This window comes from Pezoporus wallicus, unplaced genomic scaffold (assembly GCF_028554395.1).
Source record: "Pezoporus wallicus isolate ANWC-B61680 ecotype Strahan unplaced genomic scaffold, APGP_CSIRO_Pwel_v1 contig_3952, whole genome shotgun sequence".
NCBI lineage: Eukaryota > Metazoa > Chordata > Aves > Psittaciformes > Psittacidae > Pezoporus > Pezoporus wallicus.
The window spans coordinates 11,825,690-11,838,018 of NW_026635034.1; the positions used below are offsets into that span (position 1 = coordinate 11,825,690).

The 12,329-nt window shown below is 35.0% G+C and overlaps 2 protein-coding genes across 4 annotated transcripts in view; both read right to left on the reverse strand.

The window, feature by feature from the left end:
* THSD4 (thrombospondin type 1 domain containing 4) overlaps positions 1-1,504 on the reverse strand; it is a 314,334-nt gene extending 312,830 nt beyond the window's left edge. The window contains exon 1 of the mRNA XM_057398789.1: positions 1,349-1,504. The gene's annotated coding sequence lies outside the window, so the exon portion shown is untranslated. The remainder of the gene's footprint in view (positions 1-1,348) is intronic.
* A 514-nt stretch (positions 1,505-2,018) lies between these two features.
* Positions 2,019-12,329, reverse strand: part of LRRC49 (leucine rich repeat containing 49) — a 48,206-nt gene continuing 37,895 nt past the window's right edge. For all 3 annotated transcript variants that reach the window (XM_057398837.1, XM_057398827.1, XM_057398842.1), the window contains 5 exons: positions 10,837-11,074; positions 9,393-9,578; positions 5,530-5,639; positions 4,690-4,843; positions 2,019-2,664 (listed from right to left, as the gene is read on the reverse strand). In XM_057398837.1, coding sequence (XP_057254820.1) covers positions 2,458-2,664; positions 4,690-4,843; positions 5,530-5,639; positions 9,393-9,578; positions 10,837-11,074 — 895 coding nt within the window. In that variant the 3' untranslated portion in view covers positions 2,019-2,457. The remainder of the gene's footprint in view (positions 2,665-4,689; positions 4,844-5,529; positions 5,640-9,392; positions 9,579-10,836; positions 11,075-12,329) is intronic.

The following is a 12,329-nucleotide window of genomic DNA, read 5'->3' on the forward strand; positions in this document are numbered from 1 at the left end:
TTCCTACTGGTTTTATGTGAAAAGTATGTAAGCAGCCCAACGTTAATCTTTTCTTCTTTTCTAATCACTGCCTAGTTACTCTCACTTCAGCCATTTAGCAATCCTGTTATGAGACAGCTGCTATTAGTGAAAAAAGTCCAAACTGGCAGCAGTCACAGACCACTGGGAATACAGAGGATTTTAAGGAGATGTTTCTGTAACTCACAGTCAATATCCTCCGATTCATTCCACTTGGTTTTTTCAAGACCCTAGCTAAAGGCTTCTAATCAGGATTATGCTTCTAAAGCCTCAGTATCAGAAAATCTGGCTTTTCTCTAGATTTTCCCATGAAGAACTTCCTGTTCCTCTAGACCAATCCACCCTTTTCAAAACAGTTTTTTCCAGTCTTTTATTGCTGCTGAATCTGATTCAAAAGGGGCCCATCTGCTACAGCTACATCATCAAGAGAGTTCTGCGCTTTCAGACAGCTGCTGAGGTTTCTGTCCCCATCCAGAAGCTGGGATTGCTCCACCCACACCCTCTGCACAGAAATGATGTAAAGGAACTGACAGATCCAAAAAACTTCTGCATGATCATTTCTATACTGTCTCTATAACATAAACTCTCCTTTTCTCATATTTTGCAGGGTATTAATTTGTTCCCTTAATAAAATGCCCCATAAAACTTGAGAGCGCAATTTTTCCAATGGAAAGTAAAAAAAAAAAAAAAATCCTATCAAATACCCTGATGTTATTGTAAATTCCACGAAGCAGTTCAGAAATCCTGGAGGGGTGATTGCCTTTATTAAGTTCTGTCAACTGCTGGAGCAGTTTCTTCAGGACTTCTAAAACTTTCCTAGAATTTACGTGACTTAACCTCCATTAAATTCTGTAAAGACTGAAAAGCAACTACCAGCAAGTATGCTTTAGAATGACATAACTCAAATTGACAACAGTATGCATACCATTGTTAACCTGTAACATGCTCTGAAAATGGATTCTCTCTGAAAACTTAAATTCACCACCTTGACCTAAATGCAAGCAGACTACGTATTCCTTAATACCTATGACCACTTGACTTATGCTACTCGTTCAAGGCAATTTTCAGGGCACAGAAACTTACTAAACTGTATTTACATCTCTGCTCTGCCAGAGTCTTGTCCAGGTAAAGTTTTTTTTTTTAAAAAAAAACACTTAGTTTTGAACTATAGAAACCTTTGCAGGAAGTTTTCCTTGGTTACGAACTACTTTCTGAATTTCTTCTTTATAAATGAGCTTAAGTAAAATGAGATCAATTTGAACTGACTGCCTGTATTGTTTTAAGATACAACAGAGCTATAAAACTAGGTTTAAATGGCACAACTTTCTACCTGCATATGAACACTAGTCATGGGAATCATCTGGACTTGTTAGCAGTTCCTAAATTCAATTTCTAGGCAGAAGCCTCATAAGGTGTTTACAATGAAAGTTACTATACTATGGAATGTGTTATTTCTACTCTTTCACAGTTGATCTGGGGGACAAGTTGTGTCTCATCTCTTTCTTCATGGAGCACTAAGGAAGTTGTGTCTTTTCTTTGCACAGAGTAAGTACGTCTTTATCTGTGAAGGGGAAAAGTGAAGAATTTACTTTTATTGATAACATATGAAATTTTCATACAGTCACAGAAATTAATTACAGCTGAACAGTAGTCATCAGTTTCCTTATCAAATGTAATGCACACATTTTAGCTCATTTGACCTTGGAAAACCTCAAAAACTAATCATTTAGTAAGCAAGAAACAAAATAAATTATTAGCATGTTTTAACAGAACAAAAATATAGCTTGAGGAGACCCTGAACTCACGTTTTGCCTATAATATTCACACAAAGTAATACAAATGAAATTAATGAAAAACACCTGGAATCAAGTTTGGGCAATTTGTTCAGTTGAGGATTAGGCTCATTAAATGCTGATACACTAATCACTGTGATAGCATCGATGTGAAAAAGTGTTCTATAGCATCAAATTAACAATTAATAAGGTCTTCATCAATGTAAGGGTGTAAAAATAATTTATTAGCTTTTGCACATAAAAAATTCAGCTACTATTATTCTTGGTTGTTTTTTAAACAGCAGCAAACACTTGAAAAGGTGACAACTGAAAAGTGTGCAGTAAAAGATAAGGCAAGCAGAGTGCAAATGCTGTAGTACTACAGAATCCAGGGTAGCAGAAAAAAATAAGCGAGAACTTAGTAAATCATGACAATCACCAAGTTACTTCTATGCCATCTCATTACTTTAGCCAAGGAAGAACCATTAAAGCAGTATGCAAGTAAACTTTTATTTCACAACTATCAAGAGTTAATTAAGATTTTAAGCCATCCCTTTGGGGTGGGATGTGAAGTAGGTCATAGCGATGGTAACTTTATATTGGTTTAAGTTTGTAAAACATCATGGAATACTGAAACCAAAAGCTTGCAAGACAACATGCCTTGACTCTACTGGTTTTGATCAATGATCCGCTGTAAGCAGAGTTTCATGTAGGAATTTTTATTGCGTATTTCTATCACTGCGTCTCTGACAAGCTCAATGAACATTTGAGGCCAGAGCTTCTGCAACGACTCATTTTTCATATTGATGTCAGCTGCTTCTTTCACTAAGTTCTCAACGTATGTCTGGCAAAATGTTTTTCTTTCCTTGATTTCCTGCATGAGAGAACCATTACATGTTGGATAAGACAAAGAAGAAAAAGGTTAAACAAGACCAAAACCCCCCCAAAAAGCACAAAGATTCAATGAACTAAAGAACACAGTGATTACCAGGCAAAGAGACCCCTGCACACTTTTTCCTGTTGGTTTTAAGTTGCACGGACCAGGGGGTTTAAGTGAACCTTTTATGAGAGTGGCTGCAGAATATTACTGTACTCATAATATTGATATTCACATTCATTAATTTACCTGGAATCCACTGTTAAGTAGTCATGTAAATACCTTTCAACAGCATTACGATTTTTCTTGCCTTCTGGAATAGCTAGCATTCAATATTTACAGAAATTAAGAACCATATTACTTTTCTTCCTTCTCTCCATTCCCTTCGCACATTTTCATGATTATAGTGCAATAGCTGGAAAGCATATGTTTATCTACCTGCCTTAACAAGAACATACTGTCAGAAAATTATGCCACTGCATCCTTTTCACAGGTTCTCTGATGAACTCTGACAAGTCCATGGTTCCTAATGTACTACATTAGATATTGAAGTAACTTGAAACTTTTTGCAACTATCAGCTCTGTATTTTAGTTACTCTATTAATCCCTGTTTCTGCGGAGTTCCTATAAAATGCCGTAATAAGCTTTGAACGGCAAGTTATACTGGAGCTAAATATCTAACCAGTTTGATTTATGACACTGTTAAAAATGTTAGGTCATGTTTCAGGCCATCAAAACAAGTTTTCTTAAATGAGTGATAAAGCAGAGAAAATACTTTCCAGCTGTTTCATCTAAAAACCTAAAATTATTAATCAATGACTCAGACTGTCATTTCTAGAAATAAACTTATTCAATCACATCTATTATGCTAGTTTACTACTGATGGGGAACTGGAATAAGACTTCTGCCTATCTTACTCTTCTCTTGTGACATCCTGTAATATCTACTGCCACATAGATAACACTATAACAATGGACAAGGTGTAAATTGCCGTGCTGGGAAAACAATGCATATATTTAATGGACTGTAGAATTATTAAGCTTATTTTATTATAGTGCTTGTTCCATGGTAAAGCACAAGAGAAATTCCTCGCCGTCTTACTCTATGCCATTCAAAGTTTAAGAGGTAATATACCAGGTTTGAAACTGTTTTCTTCATTTAATCACTCCACATGCAGTCATTGTGTCTTTTTTTTGCTATGGATCCAAGATAACAAAATCACAATGCAATAACTGAATTCATCGTTTACTGAACTTGATTTAATTTCTTGCACTACAAAATTTATACATTTCCACATAAAAAAGTAAATAAAGGGACAAATGTGGGAAGCAGAGTGCATATAGCTAGAACTCATGATGACTGCTCAAAGGAGACTGTGGTTGAAAGAAGTATATTCTCCCTGCAAATAATTTCCCTCTGCCCATGCAATCATGTTAGTGGATCACAAACACAAACTAAAACAAGCGTGACTAACGCACTTGTCTGAAACAAGCCAGCTGGCAATTTCATTATTAATTAAACCTAATACATTTCTTAGTATTTATTTTCCTGTAGCACATATAAAACCTAGGAAGTCTCATCTGAAGGTATTCTTTATTAGTTCATTTTGGGATATTTTTCTGACATTCTAATTGCATTAGAAAATCCTAAAATCTGCAATATATGTATTTCTTTGAAAAAAACCCTGCTCACTTTTATTTTACTAATGCAGGTACATTTTGTTACAAATATAAGGCTTGCAGGTGAGAAGGTATTTCTGAGACTCTGGCAATGTTCAGGAACCACTTCACTGAAGACAGAAACTGATCATTATCCAGTATTCTGGCAAAGATCAGACAAAATGTTTGATCATGCATTAAAATACGTTAAATAGTGACATTTCTAAACCACCATTCGCAACTGAAACTTGACAGCAAGACAAATTCCATGAGTAGTAGTTTAAGATTATATGATACAGGATGAAAATATTTTGCAATTATATACTACGACAAATATTTTTGCAATTATAAACTACGACATTACCTCAAGCTTTTCCATATGAAAATCCTTTGTCGTGTAATTCAACGTTGCTCGAGCTGCGCTCTCTTCTCCATTTCTTCTGTTGTCAATACTCTCCTCACTCCCAATCCCAGATTTCTTTCCCTTTCCCTCCAGCAGATAATGGAACTGCTTCTTCCTTTGAAAAGATAAAGAGATTTACAGTCCAAATTATTAGAAACTTTTTTTTTAAATGCAGATGTTTCTAGTGATTGTGAGGTTTTTTACATTTTCTCCCTTTGACCATGTACTTTATGAGCTGTCAAATTTACTGCACCTTCAAGTTACTCAAAACACATATGACTGTAGATATTTCTCCATTAATTTGCTTCTATACAATAGACTTTTGACATGTATCACACAGATCTCCTAAATAGGAAATCTTGCATCTTAAACTTTTATTAAGTATGTATTTATCGAAGATGAAGAATAGGGTTTTTTTAAGCACCTTTTTTTCCTTACAGCACCAACTCTTAAATCTGTTAACTGTGATAAGTCACCCAGTATAAAATACCCACTAAAAATAGCTAAGTCTTCACCACTGAAGTCCATAAACCTTCACCAATACCAATACAATTGCAGAATTAAACAAGCAGCTCATTTGTGTGCATGCACCTTTTAATCTTATTCAGCAGATCTCCTAAAACTTCTGTGAAAACCTCTGCCTACGTGAATCAGGAGATGCTAAAATTTCTCCAAGAAGCAGAGAACTTGTTACTTGCAAAATTTTCATCTTTTCATCCAGAAAGAATTTAACACAGTAGTGTGCAAAAGAATTAAATAACATGTTCTGGACAAATTACAGGTCCACTTATTGTATTTTACCTAGATTCTCCAAGTAATGAAAGCAGGCGATAATGTGGCAGCTCAGAGGATGCTACATATGCCAGAATGCCAAAGAGCCTTTCTGCCATTACAATGTCATTTTCAGTAACCTGTGAGGGAAGGGGGAGAAGGGGAGGAAAAAAGAAAAAGTTAAGTTTCAAAACTGGCACATTCATATTTCATTACATATGTACATTAAGAATTAACTGAAATTTGTTATCCAGAGGACTGCATACAGATCTGTTCCGGGCATATCTTCAAAACGTAGATTTGCTTTTACTGGCACTTTAAATATACTTTAAAAGAAATCAAGTGAGGTACTGGTGCTTGTTTTATTTCCTGTGATTCCAGAAACTTTACTGTATACACATGCTACCCTGTGCTTCACGACAGTTTTTGCAAAATGAGGAATTTTCTAACAGTTTCTTACACTATCTGCAGACTAGACATACTGATTCTGCTCCATGCACTTACAGATGGTCTACTGGAAAATTCCTGATCAAGTTATGCTGGAGAAATAACAAGATTCTGGGTACCTACATGTGAAACGGTAAATTACAGTCTCTCTTATTTTGGCAGTATTATAGAGAAGGCTTGGGGGGGGGGAAGACAGAATTTATTCTCTGCATTTTTCAACCCCCAAAATAAGTGAGGCTTCCTTATACTTCTCTAAATATCATCCATACTGTTGTGTCAACATTGTTAGAGATGTCTCTTTAAACTGATTTTCAGTGGTTGATTTTACACATTTTTATTTTGTATAGAGACGGTAAAAGGGGGTTGTTTTTTGCTGGTTGTTACTGGGTTTTGTTTGTCTTGGCTCACAGTCTCTGGAGACCATGGCCTGTGTTTCTCCTGCCCTGATGGCCAGACTATGAACTGAATTCATCTGCCAAAAGTTTGCTGGCACAATTTCTAGACTCCTGGCTTTCCAGTGAGTGCAGAAGAAATCTTTACGATCATCTCAATCTGACCTGGATAACATAGGACAATGAAACTCACTCACTGAGTTCTTAACTTCTGGATCAAATTTAATTTCCGCTCATCTTACAATATATTTTTGGAAAGCAACCCACAATTAAATAAACTTCAATACTCACAATATTTACTAAGTACTTCCAGACAGTTTTTGTGTTCTGCTTTATTCAAGCTAGTGAGTAAAAAGGAATTTTGACCAAAATATATGTAATCTGATTATATTCTTGTTTGATGTTTATACACTGTACAATCTAATCCTGCCTAAGGTATACTGCAACAGCATAATGCAGGGAGAAATTCACCAGAGAAAACATAGGTCAGGAAATGAGAAATGTAAAGTCAATTCCATTTTTACAGTGTTTAGATTTGCTCATTTTCACTTAAAATTACAGAAGTCTAATTGAATAGTCTAAGAGTAGATGACCCTGCTGAACAGTCTGTTAACAGGAACAAGAAAACAAAGAGTACAGAAGGCAGCTAGGGAAACAAAGACTACTACAGCCAGAAAAGGTCTACTGGAGAAGTGATTTTAATTTATTTATTTATGTTAAGAGAAGCATAAAGACCAGGTCAACAGGGACAGCAATGCTGAATACACTCTTTAGTTCACAGTAACTTATGTTCTCTATGTTACCCCAGTATATTGTTTGCTCCATTAATCACAAAAAAGACTGCAACGGTAATATCAAATAAATGTAAAACTATTATGCCTCACTCTTGCCAAGTACAGAACAGGCACTAAGTCAGCAAACATGATGCATCTGTTATATTGGATGATACACTACTTCATGTAAAGCATTTTGTAGAGGTCAGTAACTTCAAATCTTGACAACTCTTAATTGAGATTACTATCACAAGGAAAAGCTTGAAGTAGCGTAGCTCAATAAAGAGAATTTTCTTCCTCACAGTTAGTAAATGTAACAGTTTGAAAGGTGAACATGATAATTTTTACCAGGAGACTAACATTCAGTTTCTAGCCTGGAACATAACTGGAATGGAATGGGGACTTTGGAGAAAAAAGAAAAGCGTCATTATGGAACTACTAAAAGTGGTAGAGTTATGCAATTAGTTATTTCAGTTAATATGTATTGCTTTTACTCCCCAACAATATGCACCTCAGAGCTGGCAACACAATAGTCTTCACAAACATTGCATACAAATGATAATCAGAATAGCAGAGTATGCACATTTATCGTCAATCTGAAACTGTTATTTAGGGCTGATCTAAGGTTTGCAAGCACACTTGAGGGGTCTGTATTCTTTACATTGAGACAGAAGTTACTATTACTGGTTTTAAAAGAAAAGGTAATATACATCTGCAAAGCTGGATACCATGACTTCTGTTGTAGACTAATGAAAAACGGCAATCAGAGTTCATCTCTTTCTTCCTCTTGACTATGACACTTTTCAAATGATTAATGACACTAGGAAAAAAATTTCTGTGTGCACATCTTCATATAGTGTGGTCTGGCTAAAAATGTTTGAGGATAAAAACATTCTTCAGTCATACGCATAAGATTCGATATATGTCCTACCTAAAAAGCATGCCATGCTACACGTAAATCCACTCACTAAATTAATCCCCAAGCACTATTATTAAATTCAAAGCTTTCCTTCAAAGGCTGAATATGCTGACCTTGAGATTGTATCAAAAAGTCTACTTCAACAGTTGTGTTATTTTCTTTTTAATCTTTCTTTCTCCATTAAGACCAAACAGGTAAGATTTAGTTTCTATGCTCTTCTAACCTGAATCACTAGTGTTGATTTTGAAAATAGTAAAAAAGAAATAAACCTTAAATCCACATTCAACCTTTTTCTACTGTGCTGTAAGAATGAGTCATATTTGCCTTCATCCTGTCTCATCCTTTCTCTGATAGTTAATTCAGGTAAGCTCTTTAACCCACTCCTGCTCTTATATGCAAATAATGCGTATTTTACAGACCTAAAAGTAAACCACAGCATCCATGCTATGGCTGTATCAGATAACAAGTAAAATACCTAATCCAAAACATATGATGATGACCAACTCAAAATACCAGATCTAAAGACTAAACCAATGTATTATTCTTGCTCTAATTAACTTCTAGACCACCAAACTTATTTAGTATTTAAAATTGAACGCATGTTCAGACTTTGTATTGCATCCTGACCATGCTCACTCCCTTTATGATCAAAGCACAAGTATAACATAACCATTTTATATGCCTGAATAAATTAACTTTCAATTGATGTAATGGGGAATGAAGTAAAAAGAATAGGAATATTAGTGTCCTAACTTTGTTTTCTTAAATATAAAACAAACAGATAACAACAACAACAAAATGTATTTGACAGTCTTTTTCTGTGATATGCTTAAAGAAGAAAATATTTTATAGCACTGGAAAATACAAATAATCCTATACTGTAAACTACCAAGTAGTCCCCCAAATGCCAATTGTTGCACTCGTATGCACTGTCAGCACCGAGACTGTTTTGAACAGTCTTTATAAAATCTAGTAACATCATGCAGGGTTTGTTTTTTTTTTTTAATTACTATTTATTTATTAAGCAATACACACAGAAATAATAACTCTTCCATTCAGGTAAATGCCAACCACCCAGGCACAGATTTGGACTGCCATTTGTTACTGCAAACAACTGAGACAATACATTTTAATGGCAACTAAGAATCTTGCCGACTTGGCTAACTGTAACACAATATATTTGGACTTAACAAAAGCATAGCGCAAGAAATAATATGGTGAAGTCTACTTAATCCCCTGCCCACAAAACACTGAACAGACACTGTCTGGGTTCTGTGCTTTTTATGAGCAATTCACCTGCTTTTTTATAAAACAATGCTAATTTCTAAGACCAACTGTAAGAAGGAAGCAACACTGTCCTACCTTTATTCCATTTATCTTCTGTAGATTAAAATGGTTCAGTCTAAACAGAACATAATATTTCCACAAAGTGAAGTTTACAACTGGATTTCCCTGAGGATCAACTGTCAACTGTTCAATGCGATGCATCTGAGCTAATGCATTGAATTGCTGCAGCGTCGCAAGATTTGTCTCCTTAAGCTTCAGGTGCTTAAAAATAAAATAAAAAAAATTAGAAGGTAAGCCACAATAAATTAAATAAGGAACCCATAAAAAGTGAACACAAGGATCCTTATTCTGTGCCACTCAAACAATTTTCAAACTCAAATAAACAGTCTTTAGGTCTGATGAAGCAACTGAGCTCACTTCATTTGAGGTCTCTGTGGCAAAACCAATTGGTATATTACATTTATTTAGAAATGTCAACATTACATGCCCCTAAAAAAAGCCTTTAGTAACAGCACTAATGCTTTCAATGTTACAAAAAGCAGTGATACTACTTAAGCAATGTTTATTTTAATTCGGCAAGTAAAGCAACTGCAACATCCACACATAAAAGTAAATACAACACATATTTTAAAATATTCTGCTTTTTTCGCCATAGCAGGCTGGCATTAAGTCCTACCCTGCTGTTTCTTTGAACCATGCCCTACATCAGTGGTCTAGAGCACTCTATAGTTGGCTACACAGTAGCATTACTGAGGGAAGAGAAGGAGAAACAACTGATTGTGAAGATGACAATTTAGTTGAGATTCTGCTATCCCCCACAAATTTACACACACACAGTGAATAAATCTGTGGGGAACTGAAAACAAAATTATCTTATCTCAACCTAGCCATTAAGCTCTGTTATACTCAAAACCCTGAGAAGAAGCATGGAGCTCTCAAGAGTCGTATGAGTAACAAGTTGCTTTATGTATGTTATCAGTATTTTATTATTTGCTTCAAAATGACTGATGTAAATGTCCAAGGAAAAAATTAAAAAAAGATACTAGTACAGGGATGTCTCATTTATGCTGTTTTGCTTCACCAATAACTGAGGAATTCCAAAGCCATAAAATTCAAAGGGGCTTCTAGCTAGCTATCTCCTTTGAATTACACCTCTCTCTTTTTATTCTATCAGCTATCTGATCTTCAAACTCACAACAAAAACGAAGGACTCCTGACACCATGGATCCATAACAATAGCGTGGAACAACACCACGGTATCAGTTTTGCAACTTAAAATTAATCAGCTAGGTCAAAGGAATGAACAAAAATAATAACCAGTCTGAAAAGAAAACATCATCCTGTGTGAGAATCGATTTTTAAGTATGAAGTTAAAGTTATTGTTGTAAGATAACACCAAGCAAATATGTCATTCACAAACTTATCTATTTATTTGAAAGCACTCAAGGGTGACTATGCCAAATTAAGGTTCTACTAGAGAATAGGCATTCCATAGCTGTTCACACAGCTGAAATCTTACCACAAAATTAGGAAATTTTATCTTCAGTTTAGTTAACACTTGAACAATTTCATCAAATTCTATGAACATAAAGGAGACTGTGACAATAATTCCAGCTGTCTGAACACTCCAGTTTCGATCCAGGCACTCCAGCGCACCAGCACCATACAAGCAAAGAGTATCTCCTTCCACTTCCACTAAATGAGACTCAAGAACAGACAAGCCTTGTACTGCACTGCTCAATATTGTATCAAGAGACCTGTAGGGAAATAAAAATGCAGTGATGTAAATGAGATTATTTTGAGATAGTAACATGATTCTATTGAATGACTGTCCTCTCATTTACCAAAATCCAGCTGCATTAATTCATCTGGTTCAAAACCATAAAGGGCTGGAAAATCCTCTTTCCATCAAGCAATACTGGAGATGCTCTACTCCTTAGGCAGAAAGGGTCTGGGTGTATTTAAGCTGGGGGGGGAGGTGGGTAATTTGAGAGTATTAAATAAATAAACTAAGAAGTCACTCGTATTTAATAATTTGCTGAGAGTTTTTAATTCAGAATGCTAACTTATGCTGTGTTGCTTTAGGTATCTAAAACCAACTTCAAACAATGTATTTATTCAAGCAAGGTCACCTTCAAATTCTGTCTGCTACACAAAAAATGTAGAAGTTATGCCATGATTAATTGCTTTAAGAACAGACAGTTGTTAAAACCAATCCAGGATAATGCTACTCACAGTACTGAACAGGTATTTTTATTCTTGAACAAGAATATCACTCCTTCCTCAAACCCATATGTCCATTATCTGATCAAGGTATCAAGATTCATTATTCTGCTTAGAGATGAGAATAACCTTATTATATTTGTTTAATCCTTAATTAATAGGAATAAGTAAGCATTTTTTTTAAATAATGTGAGCTTTCCAATTCACAAAAGCTATTTTACAATTAAGCAACAAGTTCAGATATTCTCATCTCCTTGTGTCTTACTTCATTATAAAAAACAGCAGCATTATCTGCAGCTTCTTAATTATAACATACATTGCCACGTATTTAATCTTTTTAATCTGCTTAAAAAAAACCAAACTGGGGATAAAGATTTTCACACTTTCATTTCTCTAACCAATCATGAAGGAGAAAAATTCCAAACCTAAGTCTCCAATTAGAAAACCTAAATGCACTGTAATTTGCATAAAGGAATCATAACATATGCAGATAAAGCACACAGCTTCTTCTGCTAACATCTCAGGGGGCTGAAATTTGATATTTCATTGAAGTAGATTTGTAGACCATGTTTCAGAAATCAAACTAAAAAGCTTTCACGAGAACATGGATACAGATTTTATGCATTATATTTTATTACTGTAGATTTGACAAAAGAATCGAACATTCATGGTTAAGAAGCTACAAGGAATAAGCAAATTTATTCACTGTATCCAGCATAAGCAGAGATAGCATTGCACCAAGATCCATCCTACAACTCCAAGCAAACAGTCTTAAGATGTTAATTAAAA